Source organism: Antechinus flavipes, chromosome 3, assembly GCF_016432865.1.
Source record: "Antechinus flavipes isolate AdamAnt ecotype Samford, QLD, Australia chromosome 3, AdamAnt_v2, whole genome shotgun sequence".
Taxonomy (NCBI): domain Eukaryota; kingdom Metazoa; phylum Chordata; class Mammalia; order Dasyuromorphia; family Dasyuridae; genus Antechinus; species Antechinus flavipes.
In genome coordinates this window covers 251,079,183-251,104,689 of record NC_067400.1, presented here as the reverse complement: position 1 = coordinate 251,104,689, position 25,507 = coordinate 251,079,183, and the positions used below count along the sequence as shown (strand labels likewise).

Genomic DNA, 25,507 nt, shown 5'->3' with positions numbered 1-25,507 from the left:
AATCATCTTTGATTCTACCTTCCTCCTTAAGTCTGTGTCGAGTTAGTTGCCAAGTTCTGTCAATTTTACTTCCATAAAATTTCTTATACACATTCTCTTCTTTTCACTATTCTATTTCAGGACTTCTCCATGGATCACCTGGACAGCATCCTAATTGGACTTCCTACTTGCATTCTTTCCTACTGTTAATATATCCTGTGAGTATGTTAATTCATCTGCCACTTACTCCATGATTATCAAAATTCCACCACCTTTTGTTACTCTGCCTATTTCTGTGTAACTGAATTGCTGGCTGTCTAGGAATATATTGTCCCCATTCTCTAAGCGCTTCTATCCACCTCAAACCCATCCTCCTATGTCCCACTTTCTGTTCATTTATTCTAATGTGACCTCTAGAATTCTTATTCAATAACTAACAAACTTTCCCTCACTCTTTCCTCTCACACTTTTACTTGCTCTCAAAGAGCACCAGCTTCTACATATGACACTGCATCCCTTGCTATCTTCTCCAGTACTGCCTGAATCTCTTTTCACACCCTCATATCACAAGAAGGAAGAATTGGAATTTTTTTTGCTCCTCACTGCCATATCCAGACCCTGCCTTTGCTACCATCACTCAGCAACTTGTATTCTTTTTTAAGTTGGATCATCTCTATCCAACCCTTATTATGGTCATTCTTCATATCATCTACCAAGTTATACTCCTTCCTTTATAAAGAAGCTTAGTACCTGGTTCCCTGTTTTTGTATCCTCCTCAACTGCTCCTGTTACACTAAGACTTCAACATCCATTCTAATGCTCTCTCAAAAACTCTAATCTTCTAATGTCTCAATTTCTTCAAGTGCTATGACCTACCCCTCTACTATTTCAGCCATATAGGGATGAAATTTCCACTCTGAATTACCCACTTTCATTATTAAAAATAATAATAATATTCAAAGCAATCCCAATAGACTTTGGACAAAAAATGCCATCTGCATCCGAGGGAAAAAAAACCCAAAACTATGAGATTAAATATAAATCAACATATTTTATGTTCACTTCTTTTTTCTCTCCTATGGTTTTTCCCTTTTGTTCTGATTTTCTCTCCCAACATGATTCATAAAGCAATATGTATTAACATAAATAAATGAATTTTTAAAAAGAATAAAAAAAACAAAAAATCCTAACCTTTGACATTTCTTTGATATAAAGATTCTGAACCTGAGGTATAAGAACTTGCTTTAAAAAAATATTTATAGGGGCAACTAGTTGGTGTAGTGGATAAAGCACCAACCCTGAAGTCAGGAGGACCTGAGTTCAAATCTAGCCTCAGACACTTAACACTTCCTGGCTGTGGGACCCTGGGCAAGTCACTTAACTCCAATTGCCTCGGGGGGATGGGAGGGGAAGATTTTTAAAATAGGGGCAGCAAGGTGGTGGTGTTGACAGAACACTGGCCCTGAAGTCAAAAAGACCTCATTTCAAATACAGCCTCAGAGATTTACTAGTTGTGTAATTCTGGACAAGTCACTTAACCTTGACTGCCTTGAAATTTTTTTTTGATTGTTATTTTTCAATATAATTATTTTCCTTTATAATTGAATGTGTTTTATTTTATTTATTTTAAAATGTTATTATGAGAAGGGTTTTTACCAGACTACCAAAGGGAACAACACATACAAAAGTCAAAAATCATTGCTCTATTAGATCATAATTTCCTATCATTTCCTCACTCTGTGTGCCTTGCCCCTCCCTAAACATTTTTCACTTTCATCCAGACTTCTAATCCTTTTAACTCTCCTTACTTTCTCAGACCACTATTTCTGTTTTGATTTCACTTTCCTCCTAATCTCATCACTAAGCTGGAAGTTCAAATGTGCACAAACTTTATTTTTCATTACCCTGATGCATTATTCTATTACTCAGAAGCCCTTGAAAAATTCTAATCTTAAATTACTTTCCTTTTTCTTTTTTTGTGAGGTAACTGGGGTTAAGTGACTTGCTCGAGGTCACAAAATTAGTAAATCTCTGAGAACTGAAAAGAGGAGGCTAAAGATAGGAGAGTCAGGAATCAAACAAAAGTTTAATTTCAAAGTGAGGGAAATGGCCTGTAAGCAAGGAGGCAGATTATACACAGGTACTGGGGCCTGCCCCTAGTACCTGCATCATTTTGGAGTGGCTAAACCTTGATACTCAAGCCAATGGCTATGCAGTGAGCTGTACAGCCTGAAATTGAGGGGCAATAGCAAGAATGTGACAAGTCTGATTCAGAGCAGATTTCACCACCAGAATTTGTTTGAGCTTGTCTGGTGCTTGTCTGAGCTCAGAGAATACCTGGTGCTGGTCAAAGCAATACAATGATTATGTGATTTTGCCAGAGACTGAGATCATCCAGAGGGTGAGTGCAAAGGATTGTTGTTATGTCCAGCTGGCTTGCTGGATCTTAGCTTGGGAAAACAGCAATCTCATAATATTCCGACAAGGTACACTACCAAATTATGTTAGCTAACCTTAACTTTGTTCTCACTGTAGCAATGCTACCTGTCTACTTCTCTGTAAGAGAAATAAAGTATTCTCTAAGAACTTGTGTACTTTACAGTAATAGTAAGTAGTAAGTGTATTTACTGCTCTATAAGTGAAGTTCTAGCCCCACAGAAGCTGTTTCAAACATTTTCTTCATTCCTTTAGTTTCCTACAGCTCTCTCCCTTCACACTTAGTTGACAATCTTTCCTCTTAACAAAGAAAAATGAGAATATTTACTATATCATTTTCTCCCCTTATCTTCATCTCAAAACTTCTTGACATCACTTTGACATAAATCTACCCTGTCTATATAATCTTTATATCAGAGGTTGGGTTGCATTTTATATCACAGAAAAAGCATCTGGAATCATGACTAATAGAGTTCTTAAATCTTTACATGTTGTTTATCTTTATATTTTAAAAAATAATTCATACAATTCTTTTCTGAAACTGCTCCTTAATAATTTCTTAAAGCACATAACATTTTATCACATTCATTTATCATAACTTGTTTAGCCATTTAAGTGATGGATATTTCCTCAGTTTCCAATTCTTGGTCATCAAAATGAACTATTCTAGATATTCAACCTGTGAGATACGATCCAGTATCAAAGTGAATCCAGCAATCTCTTGTCTTCCTGTAACCTCTGAGATAAAATGCAAGTTCCTCAGCCCCTCCTTAATTTGACTCTTAAGACCCTTTCCAGACTAATTTCAGGGTCATATACTCTAAGTTCCAATCAAATAGAACCATTATTTTCTAAGCTTAACATTTCACCTTCCATTTCTGTGCCTTTGTATAGAATATAGCCTTATCTGCCATGCTTAGAATGCATTTCCTTCTCACCTTAAAAGCCCTGGCTCAGCTCAGTTCCCATCACCTTTTCCATTCTTGTTAATGATCTCTTTCTTCAAACCTACATCGTAGGTGATTGATCAACATTTTTTTAATTGAATTGAATCTCAGGCAGGCAGCTTAGCTAGCACATCTTTTTGTTTGATTTTAGATCACCTGGAGAATCCCTAGAGACCCATCATGGTTTCAAAGGAAATTCTTCTGAGATCACATAATCTTTAAGAAGCTTGCTCAAACATACCTGGGTTGTTGGTAAGAAAGGCAAATGGGCTTTCACTGAAATCTGAAAGGCTGTCCACACGATGAGGGGGGCTCTCAAGCAGCTTCTGGCCGCCAACTAGTTCAGGATAGGTCTGTACTATAAGGCATAGTGACAGCTGAGTGAGGACATCTTTAAGCATGGATGAGTTGAGGGTATCTGCAGCTTTATTATTGATTTCAAGAATCTCATCTCCAGTTTTCAAGCCTGCCAATGCAAAATGGAAATTTTCAGCTTTAGGAAAAACATGCAGTTAGAGCACATCATCCAAGAACTCTGGCTTTTATGCCAAGTTGCACCAGGAAATGATTGAAACACAAGTAGATGGGAAGAAAGTCAATGGCACTCCAATCTAGAATATATATTGATAAACAACTATTTTCTTGTGAATATTCCATTAAGACAAACTTTACCATGTTCTGTGATACAATTAAAATACTGATGAACCATCACTTACATAAGATTTTATGTAACATTATTTTTTTAAAAAACACTAGATTCATTACAATTTTTATAATTTCCTTGGGAAATGATTGCAAAGAAAATGTGATTATGGGGTGTACTGATAAATCAACAAGCTTATATAAAGTATCTACTCTGTACTCTGTTAGATACTAGGGACAAGAAGATAAAAACTATTCGCAAAAAGATTATATTCTATCAGAGATTATTTAGCAAGCTGATTTGCTACAGTTATCTTTATAGCATATAGCCCAGCTTCTTAAACTGTGGTTTGGGGCCTTATGGGATATTGTAACTGAATGTAGGGAGCTGTAAAATTATGATTTATTATCAGTAAATGTTTGATTTGTATACCTATTTTATGTACCTATATACCTGGGGTTATGTAAAAATTTCTTGGACTAAAAAGGGATACAAGTGGAAGAAGTTTTAGAAATCCTGGCATATGGTACAATTAATTGTATCACGATTACTGAAATCAGTAAAGTATCTCTTTTGAACAAAGACTGAAGTAGTCAAAATTTCCTGGAGAAATTCCTTTTGTGCCACTTTAATACAGAAAGAAATAATGACAAATAGTTTTGTACCAATGTCCTAGATTGCTCATAATCAGATCTTGTATTGAATACATTTTTATAGATCAGCAAAGGTTGGGTTACTTTCAACAGCAGGTTGAAAAAATTCCCAAAGCATGTAGTCACAAGATCTTGGTTTCTAAGAGAAGCTTCTACAGTACTGCTCATTTTCCTAGCCAGAAAAGTATGAGATGATTCATTGTCTTATGGAAATAATTAAGTCTTGTACAATACATGCAACATGATTTTTGGAAAGGAAAATATGGTAGAGAAGAGCAGAAGAAGGTGAGAAAGGAAGAAAAATGAATAGATAACAAAAGCAGAAAAATGTTTATTCAATTGGAAAGAAGCAAGGAAATGGGAAATGAAAGATTTGATGCTGTATTTTTAAGTGTTAACATTGGGAAGGTGGGGGAGGAATCTATTAATAAAAGAAAGAATCAAGGAAAAAATGGATTGCAAAATGGTACTATGATGATAAATCCAACCCCACCCCCTATTCAACTATTCAGGGATGCTAACTTCAACGCAATATTACAAGAAATTTATACTCCTTGGATTTAGTGACTCATAAGCACTTGCAGGAACTCAGTCATTTTGCTAGTTGAAATATTGGGTAAGAATTACTAAATTGTCACCTTCTGACCCAGAGTTTTCACCAGTGAGATCAAGAAAGATACTGTCAGCAAGAAAAGACCCATATACAATATATGTGTGGGTATTTATACACAGAGATATATATACATATATGTACACATACACACACATAGAGAGCAGCATTATTTATAATAATAAACATGGAAAGAAAATGCCTGTCCAATGATAGTAGTAGATGAACATAATGAAATGTTACTGTTCCTTACGAAATGATGACTATGAAGAATTTATAGAAAAATAAAACTTGTATAAAGCAGTTGTTGTTTGTCCTTCAATCTCAAAGATGACCATGATACCTAGGAGATGACACTATGACATGCAAGTGACTTGGATCTGAGTGAGAGAAGGCTGTGTAAGATTACCTGCCTCACTTTCCCCTCCAGAACCATCTGGATTCAGTGGCTAGACAGAAATCAGAATAACTAGAGATGACCCTCTGTATGAAGTAATAATAGAATGAAGAAAGTAGAATCAAAAGCTTTGAAGTCCTAAATTCAAGTTTCATATCTAATATTATATAAACTAATCAAGCAAGTATCAATCTGCATTGGTAAAGGAAGGTCCCTTGAGTTTCCTATTTCTAAACACCCACTGGAAATCATAGAACCACTAAGAAAAAGTGTGATTTTCTGCAAGAGGGTCCAATCAACATAGACAAGTTTCTTCCTTTTCTAACACTTCATTATCTTGTTTCTGAAGATAAAATTTAGGCTACTATGTAATATGTTGGGAGGAAATGCTAATTATTTCAGAAAAATCAATTAAATGCCTTTTTCCATACTCCTCAGGGGAAATTTATCCCGAGACAACAATAGGCAAGACCCAAAGATAGATCTTGGAAATCATGGCAAACACATTTAAAATATTTTTTAAAAGAAAATATACTAAAACAGCTCTATTGCAGGTTTTAGAGGCAAAGGCTGAGAAGGAAGAACTTTCTACTATTTATCTTAAAAAATATATCAAGTCAAACCTTTTCTTAAAACTCATTATTGCTGCCAAAAGCAATAAAAGCAAATTGAGTTCAAGGTGCTAGTTATTATTCTGAAGGCTTCTACATTCAGGAACATTGATAAAAATATTTATGTCTCTGCCACCTCTGATTTACCTGTCTTTCAAATTAGAGGAGAATAAAACTTATAATAACTTGAGTTTTACCTGGTAATTATTCTTTTTTTTTAATTTTATTTTATTTAATAATAACTTTGTATTGACAGAATCCATGCCAGGGTAATCTTTTACAACATTATCCCTTGCGCTCGCTTATGTTTCTTTTTCCCCTCCCTCCACCCCCCCCCCCCAAGATGGCAAGCAGTCCTATACATGTTAAGGTAATTATTCTTTAAAGAGATGAGGGAAAAATTTTTTTTGGTACTCAATGCTTAGCATAGGACTCACTTAATAAATGATCTATCTATTGGCTTCTAAGTGATAGAAAGAATAGAATGCTGAGCCTGTATTAGAAAGACCTGAGTTCAAATCCAGTTTCACACATTGACTATAGAATCTTAGGCAAGTCACTTTAATTTTTGTTTGCTTCAATACCATCAGTTATAAAATGGAGATAATAATAGCGCTACTTCACAGAATTGCTATGAAAATCAAATGAATTTTAAAAAAAGAAATTAGAAAAAGAAAAGAAAAAGAAAATCAAATTAGATAATGTTTGTAAATGCCTTAGCATAGTGTCTGGCATACGGTAGGTGCTTCATAAAGGCTCCTTCCTTTATTTTCTCCTTCTTTCTTTCTTTTTTCCCTTTCTTCCCTTCTCTTCCAATCTAAAAATGACTACCCTTTCACAAGACTCAAGGAGAGATGATAGAGATGACTATACAATCAAGATTTTTATATAATCCAGTCTCATAGTGATTTTAGTAAAAAAAGTTTGTGTTTGAGTTAGTAAAATATGAATATCCAGGATGAAAAAGTTAGAGGCAATATGCAATAAAAAGAACATTGTCTCTTAATTCTGAGGACTTAAGACTCCAGTTCTCAATCTGACACACCTACTAGGTAGCTTTGGGAGAATAAGTAACACTCTCTGAGCTTCAGGTTCCTCATACATGAAATGAGAAGGCTAGATTAAGAGCCTCTGAAATCCTTTCCATGGGATCCCATCTATCATCTGATCATGATGTTGGGTAGATACTATGTATGGGATATATAAGAATACATGGATAAACACTGCACAGAATAAGAAAGCATGAACACACAAGGTCATCTACACCAATGGAAGCAATACCTTTACTGATTGATTAGATCATATAAATCTGCTGAACTGCTGAAGTATTTTACACTCCACTGACCAATAGTGAGTGATCTTTGACATTTCTAACTTGAAATAAATTCAGCAAGCATTTAATCTATGGTATGTAAAGTCCTATGGGTACTGAGGATAAAAATACAAAGAATTTGAATTTACCTTCTTTTGTTAGGGAGGGGGAGGGAGGGAGTGAAGGAAGGAAGGATATGACCTTTACCCAGATACAGTATGAGGAGGTTAAGTGCACAAAGAACCAACAAGTTTACGGTAGGCTCTCCATCTCTGTGTCATCCTCAGTTCCTTCACACATCCCATCTATTTCCAAATCTTGTCATTTCTACTTTTATAACATTTCTTCTTTACTCATACAGGTGCTCATCACCTCTCACCTAGATTACATTGGACACTCCACCTCAAGAAGAAAAGGAAGGTAATGAGTATTTATATAGTAGCTATTAAATGCCAGGCACTGTGCTAGGTGCTTAAAAATATTATTTCATTTGATCCTCACAATAACCTTCTGAGGAAGGTAATAGTATTATCTTCATCTTACAATTGAGAAAACTGAGATAGAGTCACACAGTTGTTCCAGGGTCACACAGATATTAAGTATTTGAAGCCAAATCTGAATTTGATTCTTTCCAACTCTAGGCCCACTGCTGCACCTAGCAGCCTCAAATTTCTTCCCACCGGTACATTCTCACTCAAATTAAGTGATTTACCAAGTACAGGGCTGCCTAGGTTATTGCCCATCCTCCAACTCTTAATCAATGAACTCCAGGAGCACCTGGAGTTCTAGAATTAAACATTAAATCCTGTGTTTGATAGTTTGAAATCTTTACAACCCAAACACTTCCTACCTTTTCCACTTTTTACATTTTATTCTCCTCCGTGCCTTCTGGTTATATTGGTCTATTTGCTATTCCTCCACAACAGTACTCCATATCTCCCATCTTAATGCCTTTGCTCAAGTTATTTTCCCTGGCTTTCTTTAAGACTTAGAACAAATGCTACTCTCTCTTATAGATCTTTCCTGTTCCCCCAGCTTTAAGTGTTTTTCTTTCAAGATTTCCTGCGGGTGGCTCAGTTCAAAGGATCATTTAAGAAAAAAAAATTTTTTTTTGATGAGGCAATTGGGATTGATAAAGGGTCACCCAGCAAGTAATTAAGTAGCTGAGGCCAGATTTGAACTCAAGTTTTCCTGATTTCAGCCCTGGCATTCTATCTACTGGGCCATCTAGCTCCCCCTGGAATATAAAGATTGTTGAAATCTCTCAAAATAACTTGGGGTTTATAATCTAGGAACATGCTTTAAACCCAAATCACTCTGGCTTTCCCTGACTGACCAACAAAAGGTCCTAGACAAAGCCTCAACTGGGCCCTGACAGGCTCAGAGTGAATGTAAATAGTCATTCTCCTTTTTTGGCCAGAAACCCCAAGAATCTTCTCCTGGATTGATTTTTTTTTTTTTTTTTGACCAGGTAAAAGAGGCCATTCTCTGTCTCATTTCGTACCTAGCCTTAAGTACTGAATGGGTGCAGCCTCAGTCAAATTGAGACATATTAAAGACCTTTGCTTAAAAAGACCAAGGTTTCCTAACGAATCCAGGTCCATCTCCAGTCGTCCCAGAAAGAGTGAGGCAGGTGCTTTGCACCCTGCCCAGCCCTCCCTCACTTCCATGTCATGGTCCCCTTCAAGAATAAACAACAATCACCTTCTATCCATTCTGTATTTTTCTCCTATGTACCTAGATATTTATAAGCTGTTTCCCCTATTATTTGTAAGTTCCTTGAGGCTAAGAGGTGTTTTTAAATTTCTTTGTATGCCCACTGCTTAACAGACTGCCTGGGACATAGTAGCTGACTAATATTTATTTGTATTTTTTCATTTCCTGATTATAGGAGGTGGTAGCTGAGGTAAGCCTGGAAAAGGAGGAGAAAACTGGGTTAACAGGCTTTAAATGCCAAGTCGAGAAGTCAATATTTCATCTTCCAGGTAAAAGGGAACCACCCAATATTTCCTGAGCAGGATAATACATGGTCAGACATGCTTTAAGATTATTTTGGCAACTATGGGGAGCATAAATTTGGAAACAGGAGAGACTATAAGGGAGATTGATGAAGATACAATTTCTATAGTCCAGGGAGAGGTGATAAAGTCCTGAGCCCGTGTGAAGCCATCACAGATGGGACAAGAGGATGCCAAGTTAAAAAATTAAATGCCTTACCATTCCACAAAGCTGCCAGCAGAAATATTCTGTGATCAGACTTCAGCTCTGAAAGGATCTGTTTTTTCTCATGGTGGGAGTACTTTTTTTCATCTATATTTATTACAAAGCTTTCCAAATCAACAGAGCACAGGGACCAAGAATCACAGGTTGACAGCCGGAGATCTTAGAGGTCTCCTGGTCTAATTCTTCATTGTGTAAGATGAGGAAAATTGCAGCCCAAAAATGTGAAGTAATTTACCCAAGATCATACAACTACTAAGTAGCAGAACCCAGATGGGAGCATAGTTCCTGTCTCCAAGTCCAATGCTCTTTTCACTATGCTGTGTAGATGGTCAAGAGCTGAAGAGCTAAATAATTCATTCATCATGGATCAGGTTTTATTATGCAAAACTGATCCAAATGTTCAGAGAACTGGGTTCATAAAATGTCACCTTGGGATGAAATTGTACAACGCCCGCAGTAAGAGGGAGTAAATTTCGAGATCTACTTGCCTAATCAGTTTTTGCATTTGAACAGGAAGATGTAAAAGGCAAGACCTTATGCACACCATATCTGAACAGACAGATCAGAAACTAATCTCTGGGAGAAAAGTCCCCTTTGGGCACATAAAGGAATCACCAAGGAAATTACTATTCAGAGCTCTCAGAATCACTCTTCTCGGGAATCTTTTATATAATAGAGATATAAATGGTTTAAACTTACAGACCTGACTACAGCAGCAGAAGTAATAATATGTAGTTTTAGATCCAAACCTTGACACATGACAATTCTGTTTGTCTTGGTCAATTTGAATGGTCCTAGATAAGTCATCTATTACTTAGCTGTTGGAAGTATGTATTGTTTAAACATATCCAGAGAATTAGAAAAGTTTAAATTGAGAGGGAATTAGGAGGATCATGAGAGAAAGGAAGCAGAGTTTCTGATGACCACGGGATCATAGATTTAGTCTATGGAAGGAAATGTCACCAAATTCAACATTCTTATTTCACAGTTAAAGAATATTAAAGAAAACAACTCCCAGGGAGGTAAAGGAATCACAAGAATACACAAAATAAAGTAGTGTTGCCTGAATTCTATCATTCAACCCATTAAATTATTCTGCAATCACACTAAATGAATAAATGTTACTTTAACACAGAACTTTTAGGTATATCTTATTCTGGTTATCTTTTATCATATAAAATAAAAATGAGTAGTTTGAAAGGCTGACTTTTGCACTTACCTTTCTTTGATGCCAGACCTGTCTCTTTCACATTATTCACATACAACCTTTGAACACCTTCTTCTTCCACTGAGGATATTGAAAAGCCTGTAAACACATATATAGATAGTATGGCTTAGATCTATTAATTATCAAGGCAAACATCTAGGGAAGGTCATGGGGAAGTGGGGGAAAATTGGAACACAATGTTTTGTAAGAAGTACTAATATTGAAGAATTGTCCATGTATATGTTTTGAAAAATAAAAAGCTTTAATTTAAAAAAAATTATCAAGGCAAAAATGTTTAATAAAATAAAATAAAGGCTACCACAATGCATTAAAGAGATTATACAGAATGACCAGACTGGAGTTACATTAAGATTGCAGGACTTGCCTCTCCAAGGTATTTCTCTTACATCACTACATTCTCCAATAAGCTACCTGCATAAAGTCCTCCATATGAAAGATTTATCACTTGAGAAAGCTGATGGGGTCTGCCTATGCTCCAGACCTCCATGATAAAAAGGGAGAAATTAATGTTAGTTAAGGGGTAAAAATAGGAGACAAACTTCTAACTGAAGAGACCACTTGAGATCTCCAAACACTGATTATGGAGAAGGAATAATAGTGACACTACAATTATCTATTTAACTATGACATATTTCAATCTAAAAAGACTCTGAATTGAGGAAAAAGGATGGAATGGGAAGAGAGGCAATGATATCTTAATTGCTCAGATATATAACTATGCCATAGGTGATCACATATTCAACATATAAGTATGTCTTTTCTGGAATAAGAAACCCATGAATTCTTGTATGTAAGTGAGAAAATTTGCTGTCATTTCCAGTTGTTACTCTTAGTTTTTACTCCTCTGAATTATTTAGAAGTCAGATTTTCAATTGGTTTGAAATAAGTCTTTATATTATAAATGTGTCTGTTTGTGGAAGATTTGCTTTGGCTTTGAAACACAAGGGGAAAAAAATACTCAAAAGTAATTAGCTTACCATAATTATCATTGGATGCATCAGACTTCTCAATCTGGATATTCCGTGTGATTTTGGGGCATATTTCAATTTCTTGATATAACTGAAAAGCACAAATAGGATTCAAACGAAGACAATTATTATTAATATAATAGGATTGGTCATTAAAGTAATATTTTGTATTTGAATACTCATCTTTTCAGTGTCACAGGGATTTACACTGTGGTTCAGTAAATTTAACTAACATTAGACTTTTTTATGTCAATTATAAGAAATCACTAATATCACCTTATACCGCCTTCCTCCCATCTCAACTCAATTAATTGTATAAAATTTGCAGCATACAGAAACTTTCATCAGTCAAAAAAATTCTAATAGTAAGAAAAAGTTATTAAAATTTAATTTTTGGAAGTGTAATGATGAGGAACAAAGTCATCTTTCATCATCTCTTTGATCTAACAGGAAAAAAAAGGCAGTGGTTGTAATCTTAAGTATTAAAAAAAACATATTTTTGTAAGGTGTATTGCTCTAGCTATTGGGGATTATGTCAAAAGGAATAACAATGTTGAGATTGTACATCAACAGTTAAGGGAGAATTCTGAGCATATAAATAAAATAAAATGAAACAAAAAATTAAGTAAACAATGAACATTAAAATGAGTTTTCAGAGTCATCCATATAGTAGCTAATAGACTAGCTATTATGTTGATTCATAAATTCACAGTGGATCTTACTGCTATTTCCATTTACAGGCAGAGATTCTGTCCTCAATTCCATCAAATTGGCAAAGATGATAAAAAAAAAAAAAAGAAAATGACAAATATTGAAGGAATTGTTGGAAAACTGACGTAATGGCATATTGTTGGTGAATCTGTGAATGGGAACAACCACTGTAGAAAGAGATTTGAAATTATAAATTAAAAAGTTAATTGACAATGCATGCCCTTTGACCCAGCTATACCATTGCCAGATTTATAATAAAAGAAAAAGACCTATATGTATGAAAATATTTATAGTAGCTTTTTTTTTATGGAGGCAAAAAATGGGGATGTCCATTAAATGGAACAAAATATGTTTTTTTGAATGTGGTATAATACTATTTTAGTATACAAAATGGAGAAATACTTATTTGCAAAGAGATATGGCAAGACTTGTATGCACTAATCAGAAGGAACCAAAATTAGGACAATTTATACTATACATTAAATAATATGAAAATGAAAAGTTTTGAAGTTTTATAAACTGATGAAAAAATTAAAAGATCTAGTAGGATGACTATGTAAGAATAATGACACTTTAAAAACAAAACAACATTAAAACCTGTAGGATAGTATGATTGACATGACTATCCAAAGTTGCAAAGGATCAATAATGAAAAAAAATCTACTTCCTAACAGAAAAGTAATGAATTCAGAGTGCAAAATGAGGCACAGAACTCCAAACATGGCCAATGAAGCAATTTGTTTTAGGGGATTATGTATATTTGTTTAAAAAAATAATTTATTATTATTTTTTCCTAAAGGAGTGGGGGTGGTAAGGAAGAGAGAATATAGAATTCTTTAAATATTTTTTGAAAGGCCCTTGACTTAAATTCCAGATTCTATAATCGTATTTTTATCTAATACAGGCATTAAAACATAAATGTACATACTTAGACACATACATACATATTAGTTATTAATTTTGTTTTAGAGCTTTTTAACTTATTTCTGAAACTTCAGTGGTTAAGAATATATCTTCTATCTGTAAATGTGAAAGATATATGTTCTACTTCTTTTCTAATTTTTTTCATGGTATGATCTTTAATATTAAAGTCACATATTAATTTGAATTTATTGTGGAACTTGGAGTAAACTATTGGCCTAGGTTTAATTTCTGCCAGAATCTACTTCCCAGTTTTCTCAGCAGTTTACCAAGTAGGTATGATGAAATATGTTAAATTATTTTATTATTTATTATATTATTTTCCAATTTATGGAACCACTTGGGTTATCAAGTTCCTCTGTTTAATATATTTTATTGGTCTTTTTGTCTTTATTTCTTAGCCAGAACAAAATGTTTTTTGATGCATTATGGTCTGTAACAGTTTGAGATCTGAAGAAATGCCCCCCCTTCATTCCTACCTTTTAAATTATTTTATTTGATAACTGAACCTGTGTATTTCTTCAAAGAATTGTGTTAATACTTTAAGTTTTGTAAAGTACCAATATGATAGTATGATTGATAATACTGACATTTTTGTTTTAGTGGTACAGTTCAATAATAAGCACTTAGGCAATTTAACTTTTTTTTAATATCCCTAACTGAACTATATATAAGCATCTGGTGTACTTTTGTATTTTGACCACTCCAGTATTTTAGGTGTTTTTTAGATATTTCAATGATATTCCCATTTTTATTATTGCCTTCTGGATTTTATTATTATTGTATTAGAAATCTTATTGATTTTTGTGGGTTTAGTTTGCATGTCACAATTTTGCTGATTCATGAGGATTTTCTATATAAAACAATTTGTCATTACAGAATAGTAATAGATAGATAGCAATATAATCCTTATGCTTATTTAATTTCTTTCTTATTATTTGTGTTCCTCAAGAAATTAAATTTTAAAGTATCTAATTTGAATGTTTTCCTCTAAGGCTTCTGTTATTGGCAGTTAAAAATCTCATACCTCTTCTTTTCCTGTTGTAATTCATTTTTTATAAGTATCAACTCTTGTGGGAGACAGAGAAGACAGGATTACTTCTTCATGGTAGAAATATTCCTATATAGCTGAAAATATAGTTGACTACTCCTTGTCTTCTTCATGATCATTTTCCCCCATTCACCATGAAATCTCCTCTCAGGGTCCATGCTCTCCCACTCTTCTGGATATCAAATGTCCCCAAAAAAATCCAGTTCCCCTTCTTCTGAAGTATGATGCTAATCTGGGAATGCAATAATTTTTTTTTCCCCTCCTGAATCTGGAAGTAACAAATCCTGGCAGTTTACAAACACTTCCTCATCTCTTACTAGAAAATCTCTCAAGCCATCTACACTCAAAAAGAGGGTTGTTGGGACTGAATATGGATCAAAACACATTATTTACCTTTCTTGTGTTTCTTGTGTTCAAGGTATTGCAAATAATTTGTTGACTTTTTATTTGATAGGATCTGAATGCTTCAAATACCTCTCTTTTATAGATTACCCTTTTAAATTTATAGTGTATTTCATTTTAGTTTGTATTTAACCTTCTTCAAAATGCATTACTCCATTCCCTTCTGCAGTTACTGGTAAGTGCATAATGATAATTTGCTTTCCTTTATATTTGAAAGTCTTTATTCTAGTCACTTACAAAATTTGATCATCATTGTAATTATTAAATTTCATTGGTTGTTTTGCATTTTGCAGCATAGGTTTTTAGGAGAGTTTATGGATTCTTTAAATTGGCACTTTGTTTTCTATGTTCAGAAGTTCTGAAAAGTTTTCTCATATTATTTTTGCATTAAAGGATTCATATTTTTCGGCCTATCATACTATTCTGGAAGAACTATGATCCTTCAGTTGACCAATATGTTTTGCTTGTATGGAGATCATTTTATTTTAATGTTATAGCTTCTCTTTTTCCTTGATTGTTCTTCAATTTGTATTCCCAATTTGTTGTTCTCTTGTTTCTTGGAAGAAACTCACCATTGTGGATTCAAGTTTTTCTTTTCTGACAATGACTTCTGTTGTGCAAGCCGTAAATTCAGCTTTCATAATTCTTATTTCTCTTTTGAACCACCTGAAAACATCCTACTGTGATCCAATGCCCTGTTGGGAATTCAAAGAGTCCTCTGCCACATCAAGGCGTTTCTTCATTTTCCTTTATTTTGCAACATTTATCCCGCTATCTTCCTTTCTTCTATTAATATCTATCCTGCTGATTTATCTCCTTTTGTTTAAAATTTTTAACTAATTTTACTCCCTCCCAACATCTTTGGTAATTTTAGCCTTTTTTCTTTACATTCATTTATTGTTCATTTTCTTTACATTTCCCCTTTGCAGAATCAAAAGCTGGCATTTCAACAAAGAACTAATCTGACAGTAACAGCAATATCAGGGTCCTGATGAAATAACCTTTTTTTAAAACCACATCACTCCCAAATCACAGAATTTGAGGATTCCTCCTAATATTACCAGTTCATATATGTCCTCTTCTGGCTTTGGAACATAATACTGCATCTTGTTGTCTATTAGGAATTTGAGACGAAGGTAATGGATTGCATGACCTAGCTGATGTACCTAAAACAAAGTGAAAAAAAATCCTTTAGAAGTGAATGAGAATGAACTAATAGATTATCACAGTAAAGTAATTACAGGATAAAGGATAATAAGGAATAAGAAAATGATGATATTTGGAGGGAAAAATAATTATTTCTATGAAAGGGCATGAGAAAAGCTCTAATTTTCAAAACTTAAATAAAGTCATAAGTTGCGTCAGGATCATTGATTTGCTTCCTCATATGTCTCTCTGCTGGGTTGCTGTGTACATCCCACACTGCTGGAAGAGTGTGACATTATGGATGTATTGTTTTGATTATTCTTGCTCTTGTCTCTTATTGAGTAAATGTTATAAACACTTCCTTCCTTACTTTTATTTTTTTCTTTTCTTTATTATGAAGTTTTTTAAATAACTTTTTATTGATAGAACGCATGCCAGGGTAATTTTTTACAGCATTATCCCTTGCATTCACTTCTGTTCCGATTTTTCCCCTCCCTCCCTCCACCCCTTTCCCCAGATGGCAAGAGTCCTTTACATGTTGAATAGGTTGCAGTATATCCTAGATACAATATATGTGTGCAGAACCGAACAGTTTTCTTGTTGCACAGGGAGAATTGAATTCAGAAGGTATAAATAACCCGGGAAGAAATCTTTATTATGAAGTTAAGTGATTTATGTTTAACAACTAATGCTGACAAGAAGTATATATCTGATTCCTCCAAATCAGTGTTATACCTAGACCTCAGATAGACTTTGAATCATAACCTGAGGCCATGAGTATAGCCAATCTCCCTATTTGGGGAAAGCCTCCTAGAAACTTATGGTTTGAGAGCAAGTTAAGGTAAATGAATGAACCTTAAAAGAAAGAAACAGGGTACTTGTGCATATCATTAAGTCAAATGGGTTATTTTCCACATGAGTGGTTCACAGGGCATGCCCTGGTTACATGAATCATTCTAATAACAAACTGTACATGAGATGAAGATCTTGAAACATTTTCTATACTAGTCTTTTTTCCCATAGCAAGTGAATATAAAATTATATGTGTCAGAAGGGGAAAAATGCCTAAGACACAGAAGAAACCAATTATTAAATTCACAGAAAATAAATCCATTCAGAATGTGAAATGAGAATCATAGTAAAAGAAAAAAACAACCATTTTTATTAAAATTTTCCCTTCCAAAAGGAAAAAATACATTAGATATACTAATTTTATAATAAATCATTAATTATAAATACATTTCATGATTTGCCATTATAACTTTGCCTCAGAAATAAAATAAACTCTCATACTTTACCCTAAAAAACTTTTTGAAATACTTTTATTCAATAATCAATAACTATTGGAAAATCTTGGCCAAAGATTACAATAAGCACTATTAACACTCCAAGATTCATCTTTATCTGTAGAAGTTTTAGCCTATTAAACCATAATACATAATTCCTGACAATTAAGAGCTGTAATAATGATGGCCAGGTAAGGTAGGAGGTGAGAAAGCAATTCTTCATGGGTGGGTAAAATACCTCAGAATGTTAATATGTATATTTTCTTATGGCGTCTCTAATATTTGTCATTCTTGTTTACCAATCTGATAAGTATAAGGTAAAAACTGATAATTATTTTAATTTGCATGTTTCTAACTATTTGTAATTTGGGCAATTTTTTTCTTTGGTTGTTGAATTCTTGGATTTCCCCCTTTGAGAACTTCCTGTTCACATTTTCTGACTGTGTATCTTTTGGGGAATAGCTTTTCTTGTTATAAACTCTGTGTGTGTGTGTGTGTGTGTGTGTGTGAGAGAGAGAGAGAGAGAGAGAGAGAGAGAGAGAGAGAGAAAGAGGGAGAGAGAGAGGGAAAAGAGAGAGAGAGAGAGAAAAGAGAGAGAGAGAGAGAGAGAGAAATATAGGACTATATTCAAAACATCTGTCAGAGAAACTTGCTGTAAGGGTTTTTTCACAGTCAACTGAGCTGTTTCCCTTTTAATTTTAGTTACATTGGATTTATTTGTACAAAATCTTTTCAATGTTATGTAATCAAAATGATTGATTTTCTTCTATTCCAATCTCTATCCCTTATTTGGTCACAAACTTTTCTCCTATCCAAAGATTTAAAAGGTTGTATCTTCCTTCTTCTTCTGATTTGTTCATGACTTGTGACTTTTTATTGTTAAGTTATATATTCCTTTGGAGTTAATATTGATATGTGGTCTAAGATGTTGATCTAACTAATATCTGCAGACTGTGTTCTAGTTTTCCTAGAATTTTGTGTAAAATAGTGTAATAGCTGGGGTCTGAGTTTTTGAAACCCTTGTTACTATGTTTATTTACTTCGTGTGTTACATATTTAATTTTTTCCACTGACTGACTGCTTTATCTTTTTAACCAGTACCAAACTCTTTTGTTGATTTCTGCTTTGCAGTATAGTTTAAGATCTGTTATTGTTAATGTTTTGGGATGATCAGCTGTAAATGACTGCTATTCTCAGTAAGTACAATCATCCAAGATTACTTTGAAGGGCTTAATGATGAAAAATCCTATCCATACCCTAGAGAAGGAACTAATGATGTCTGAATACGGATTGAAGCATTTTCTTTCTCTATCTCTCTCTTTCTTTTTTTAAACTTAATTTTTCTTGAGGATTTTTATTTTCATTAGGGTGGGAGAGCTGTGTGGTTTTTTTCACAACTTGAATTTTATGGAAATGTTTTACATAACTTTACATGTGGTTTCTTAATTGTGGGTATGGATAAGGGAGAGAATCTGGAACTCAAAACATTTAAAAACAAATGTAAAAAAAAGTTTTGAATATAACTGGGGAGAAATAATCTTGGGCAGAAAGGGGGAGAAAATTAAAAAAAAATTGTTATTGCCTGGTTCCTTTTTCTACCATTTTTCTCCCATGATTTCCCCCATGGTTTTGTACTCATTTGTTTCTAACTCGATAAAGTAATTCTTTGGTTATTTGATTGTTATGACACTGAATAAGCAAATTAATTTAGGAGCATTATCTTTTTTTTTTTTTAATTCAGGCTTGGCCAATCCATAGTAAATTAATATCCTTCAACTATTTAAAGCTGCCTTTATTTCCATGCTCATAATTTATATGGATTTATTTTACATCCTGCAATTTTTTCTGTAATTATTGTTTCAACTAATTTTTAGTTGACTCTAAGATTCTCAATATAAATATCCTATTATCTGCAAAAATCTATAATTTTGTTTCTTGGTCCTTTTGAGAACAATATTTTTTTAATAAATAAAATAAGTAATCTATAAATAGATATACAGTATTTATATAATACTGGTCCTTAGTTTACTTTTAGTTTTTTAATAGAAATGGACATTATTTTTTCTGTATCTATTGAAATAATCATATGATTTTGGCTTTTTTTCTATAATTATAGTCTATCACATTGATTTTTTAAATATCAAATATATCTGTGGTATAAATTCAATCTATTCACAATATATAATTTACTTTTTGATATGGTATTATACATCCTGTACGTGATTTCATTTAAAATTTCTATGTCGGCTTTGACTTGGTTTATAGTTCTTTCCCCCCTTTATTTTGATTCACAATAGTTTAGGTAACAAGTCCTAGTTGTATCACAGAAAGAATTGGTATATTTCTTTCTAGAAATAAATTTTGAACTGTGTCCCAAAAGTTATATACAGTGCATAATCTTTGGCCTAGTGATACCTCCAATAGTCTTAGAGCTAAAAGAGACCAAAGAAAAAGATTCATATAAAAAAAATTATAGCAGCTCTTTTTGTAGTAGCAGAAAACTGGAAACTAACAGAAACTAACAATTGGAGAATGGCTGAAAAATTATGGAAGATGAATGGAATATCATTGTGCCCTAAGAAAGAACAACTTTGGGGAAACCTGAGAAGATTTGTATGAACTGATACAGAGTGAAATGAGCAGAAACAGAAGATCAATTTATACAATAATCATAATATTATAAAGGCTCTAATCAATGCAATGAATACTCATGGTTCCAGAGGACTGACAATGATCTTTGCCTCCTAATTCCTTCCAGAGAAGTGACATGTACATAGTTTTGGATATGGACAATGTAAATATTTGTTTAGCTTAATTATGCATTTCTGTTATAAGAGTTTTCATTTTCTTTTTTCTTGTTTATTATTTAAAATGAGGATGGGGGCAAGAAGGAGAGAAAAAACTGTATGCTCATTGAAAAATTAATTTTAAAAAAGTCATTCTGATCTACAAAGGAATATGGAAATCCTTGACAGACTCGTTCTGGTTAAATAATTAAATAAACAAATATGAAAAGAAACGTTGCTTTGTTTTGTTTTTGTTTGAAACAGAACTCATAGAAGTGAAGGACATGAGCTTTATTAGAAAGCAATGACATAAAGTTAGCATTTTATGGGGATAGGAAGGCATAAGATCTTCATTAGTTCTTGAGTATTCTCCTATCATTGATTACTTGAATAATTTAGCTGTGTTTTTCCTAATTCCCTGCTCTACTCCTTTAAATAACTCTCAGACTTTTATTTCAAGATCAGCCCTTGTAATACCTGCAAGAGCAAAATGTGGTTTAAAAATATATCAGAAATTCCTAACTATGTAGTTACAGAAAGTGGAAACATGCTAAAAAGTGAAAAAAATATACTTTGATATTTATAAAATTACAGTGAGATATAGATTTAAAATGCCATCCTGCTAGCCATTGTCTCTGAAAAGCAAAACACTGAAACTACTCCAGATGAATGGCTATTTTTATTTTAAGATTCTCTAGAAAAACCAGTCTTGTGTTCTTTTCATAGACAAAAAGTTCTCCTTGGTTCCAAACAGCACGAAGATTATACTAGGGAATCTGGACACTGAGAGTAATTACTTATTTTGTGAAAACCCAAAAGCTCAGAGTTGAAAGACACCATTATAGATAATCTGACTCAAAACTAAATTAAGTTTTTCTGATTAACAATTAAGATTGTATACTTCTGATTTTCACAGGACTACAGGAGGGCTTAAGAATTATCTACCACATTACATGAAAATGTTACCATTTAAATTCCTCCACATCTACTGGGAAAAAACCATATTTTCTAATAAAATAATTCAGGTATTTCTACACTGAAGAGATCCTCCAGAGTGTATGATGAAAAGAATTAAATTCCATTTTAAAACAAGAGACTAAATACAATTATCTGAGGTCCCATGTTCTAATATGCCTTCTACAGAAAATATCTTTATCTCATTCTGTCCTATTCAGGAAAATAACTATATTACCATTTCATACCTTGCAGATTAACTCCAATATGTCTCTGGCCGTATCCCCTGGATGGACAACTATCAAGGCAGGTTGATTATTTGGCAGGCAGAACCAAGAGGGTGTGAAATACTCATGGACCCAAATATCACAGTCAGGATTGTGTTGGTGCACGCTAGATAACACCACTTCTTTTTCTCTCTGAATAAAGAGAAATAATATTATCAGACTAGCAATAGAGGATCACTTATAGTTTCTTGATACCATGCAGGTATCATACTCCTTTTAGTGAAATCAATCCCTCTGTCATTGGTTAAATCCAAGTGGTTTGTTTTATTTTGCTATTTATTTTACTCCACAGAATTTATTTACCATCATATTATTTTGCCTTTGTGCAACAAATTTATTTTCATTTTTTTTAATTAAACAAATTCATTTTCAACTTAAGGTCCTAATATGAACAGGACCTTATGAACAAGAAAATAGCTGCATGACTTTCCTTCTTCAAAGGCAGAGGAAAATTAGGTACAAAATGACAGTGACAGAGCAAGTAGAGTTATAAGGGATCATCCTATGGAACACAAGGCTCATGCCTTACATCTGATTTTTTTTCATTTCAGTACAACTTTACTATGTCAAAGCCACTATACAACACAAGTATGGCAATTAAACAACTAAAATGTTAAGAAAAAGGGCAATGAAAATGTAAATAATATTTTAGCTACCATTATTTCTAAAGACAATGCCAATTCAGAAGAGCTCCTAGATTCACATTAGAAACTACTTTACCTTCCTCCACTTGGCTTTTTTTTTTTTTTAACTTAAAACTCCTGATTAAAATATATGGCTTTGTCAAGCTCCTCAAAGTCACTTCTACATATTATTTGTGTTCAGAGGGTCTCTACCTGTGCTCCACCAATGTTATAAAAGATATATCAGACTAAGGATTAGAATTTTTCTTCTACTAAATAAAATCACATCACTAATGTGAACAATCAGTTTTTAGTTTCCCAACATCCACACGAGTTTATTAGTGTCACAAAAAAACAGTTTACTTTGTGTAGGTTGGTGTACTTATGGTGCTCCTTTTACAAAAACAAAACATGTTTATTTTTACCTTGCCATCTGGAACAGTGTCATCATATATTCCTTCTAAAGATTTCTTTATGGTGTCATCTCCTTCTCCAAACACCTGCATATATAAAACCACTATTTAAAAAACCTGAAATTACAGCATAAACAGTTTTGGGAAAATGGTCAAGTGTAATAGAGCACATTATATAAGATTATGATATACTCTCACATGCAAAAAAAAAAAAAAAAAAAAAAAAAAAAACAAACACATAACTTCCTTACATTTGCCATTCCTTAAAATGGGAAAATTATTTTCTAGAACACGATCAAGAAACATCTTACTACCGGAGGAATTAGTTGTTTGAATATGGTTAATTCATTTAAGTTAATCATGTAATGAATGTCTAATCCCATTCAATGAAGGTAGACAGTTTTTCCAGAGAGATTTATCCTGTGCTACGTACTGTAAATGTAAGGAAAAACAGTACTTTTCATTTGTTGAGAGAACAATGAATATAAATAATGCTGTTTAACTCCAAAAGATAGAGTGTAAAGATATATCAGAGAGGAAAGACTTGAAGAAATGTTATCATGAAAGGTAAGTATAAACTTCTAAATGGTGACCAGGACTCCTAGAGCTTAAAGAAATGTGGAGGAAGTTCATTCTTTATCAGATCCCTTCAATTTCAATGTTTATAACTTTTGAGAGCATAGTCCCCTTGGTGAGATCAAATTTTTCTTTCATTGGTTTTAAGCTGAGGTTTTTTATTTGACTTCCAGTCTAGAATTTATTTACCATCATATATTTCAATCTACAAACTTTCCTGACTTCCATTTACTACTTTACTTGGATAATTAGATTTGTTCATTGTGAGTCAAAATGGTCTTTTGGGTAAACAATTTAGTGGGAGGAAGTGAATCTATAAAACTATTACACTCCCCTTAAGAATGATCAAAAAAATTAGTATTTATCCTGGGCCTGTCAAAGTATTATATTCCTAGACTTATAGAAATTTGAATTTGAATTTGGTCTCAAAGACTTTCCAGCTGTATAACTGTGGGAATTTAATCTTTATTTTCTTCATTTTTTTTCATCTGAAAAAATGAGAATAAAAATAGCACCTACCTCGCATGGTTATTATGAGAATCAAATGAAATAATAATTGAATGCTGAGGCACAGTGCCTGGTTCTACACGAGACACTATATAAATGCATGCTATCATTATCATTATTGTGTGTCTTGGAGACAAAAAAGTGAAGATCCATCCATTCCACATTCAAGTGAAGCATTTTTATATATTTGGATTATAAACAAATACTTGTCTTACAAAAGAATAAATCACTTTGGTAGCTCAGTTCTTGAATTTTCTTCTATATCCTTATAATTGATTTCTTTCAGTTTGAATTATTTTTTCTTTTTTTTCCATTTTATGAATTTTTTTTGTAATTTGCCTTTCCTGGAATCTTAAAAATGGTATACATCTGTCTGTACATCTCTGTGTGTAAATGTGCTATAGTTTATAAGTGATTTTTTAAATAAAGCTTTTTATTTACAAAACATATGCATGAGTAATTTTTCAACATTGACCCTTGCAAAATCTTCTGTTCCAAATTATCCCCTCCTGCCCCCCATCTCCTCCCCTAAATGGCAGGTAGTCCAATACATGTTAAATATGTTAAAATATATGTTAAATCCAATATATGTATACATATATAATTGATTTCATATATTTCATTTTAATGGAAAATCCTTTGCATTCTTAGGCTATGGGGTCATTTAGAATGAGTAAATTATTTTTTATTTGTGCTTTAAACCTTCTGGGATTTTCTTTGTGTTTTCGTTAGCTATTTACTGATATATTCTCATAATGGTAGTAGATGTCTTAAATTTTTTTTAAACTTACAAGGACATGTTTTACAGCCATGCTGCTTCCTACATTTTACTTGAAAGTATGTGGGAGGAAAAAAGCTAACACTGAAATGGTACTTCAGCCAAAATCTAGATATTTTGCCATCTTGGGGACGTTAACTAAAATATTTCCAGATGGAACATCATTTTGATAGTAGAACCCATCCTCCCTGATCAACTCCCTGCCAATGGCCTCCCTCTCCTTTTCCCCTCCCAACTAAATGCTGACTTTTCCCCTCCCCCCCCACCTCTCTCCATCACCACAAGGAAATCCAGAGTATCTGTTCCAATCTGACCCTTGAGCCCATTCCTCTCTTTCCAATGTTCACAGGCTATGATGTCCCATCCAGAAATGTCAATCTATACCATGTAGATGATGAGCAAAGTGCCAATTAAAATTCTTCTGGTAAGTTGAAGAACTACTATTGTCTTACCATCTAGCCCACCCTTCTGATCAAAGGCTATGGTGACCATAGCCAGTCAATATATACATTTCCTATAGCCAAAAACTTCTATTCTGTGTTATCTCCCCTCATTTCAGGGTGAGCTCCTCAAGAGCAGAAGTGTCTTTTTTTTTTTTTTTACTTCCATTTTCCATTATCTTATTAAGATTTTGTGCAACAGATATAGAGATATAGCCAATTAAACAGAGAATACCCCAATATTTAGGAAGCTCATAATCATTACAACATTTAATTTAAACAAAGCACCTGGCTAAAGTCTCTTTTTTTAGGCAGATTAGATATTACTCTCAATTGTCCCCTCCCCCAAACTAACTATAATCCAGTTGAAGTGTCCAATCTACTGTTTCTGCTAAAAAACAAAAACAACCCCCCTAAAAAAAATTCCAGTTCCAACTGTGCTTGTCTATAGGCTATATCAGTAACCCTTGACTTTTGAGAATTTCTTGATTCTCTCCTTATTTTAACTCAAATGCCAAATTCTTCAAGCAAACATTCTTGTTGTAGTTATTAGTATCTTATCTACCCCCTTCCCAAATTGCTAATTATTTAGTCTATATCTTTTATTCAATTATTTGTG

The 25,507-nt window shown here is 33.3% G+C and overlaps 1 protein-coding gene across 4 annotated transcripts in view; it reads right to left on the bottom strand.

The window, feature by feature from the left end:
- Positions 1-25,507, bottom strand: part of TIAM1 (TIAM Rac1 associated GEF 1) — a 265,969-nt gene that overhangs the window by 35,827 nt on the left and 204,635 nt on the right. For all 4 annotated transcript variants that reach the window (XM_051984885.1, XM_051984888.1, XM_051984889.1 and 1 more), the window contains 6 exons: positions 22,600-22,674; positions 21,513-21,683; positions 16,154-16,258; positions 12,017-12,098; positions 11,031-11,117; positions 3,604-3,828 (listed from right to left, as the gene is read on the bottom strand). In XM_051984885.1, coding sequence (XP_051840845.1) covers positions 3,604-3,828; positions 11,031-11,117; positions 12,017-12,098; positions 16,154-16,258; positions 21,513-21,683; positions 22,600-22,674 — 745 coding nt within the window. The remainder of the gene's footprint in view (positions 1-3,603; positions 3,829-11,030; positions 11,118-12,016; positions 12,099-16,153; positions 16,259-21,512; positions 21,684-22,599; positions 22,675-25,507) is intronic.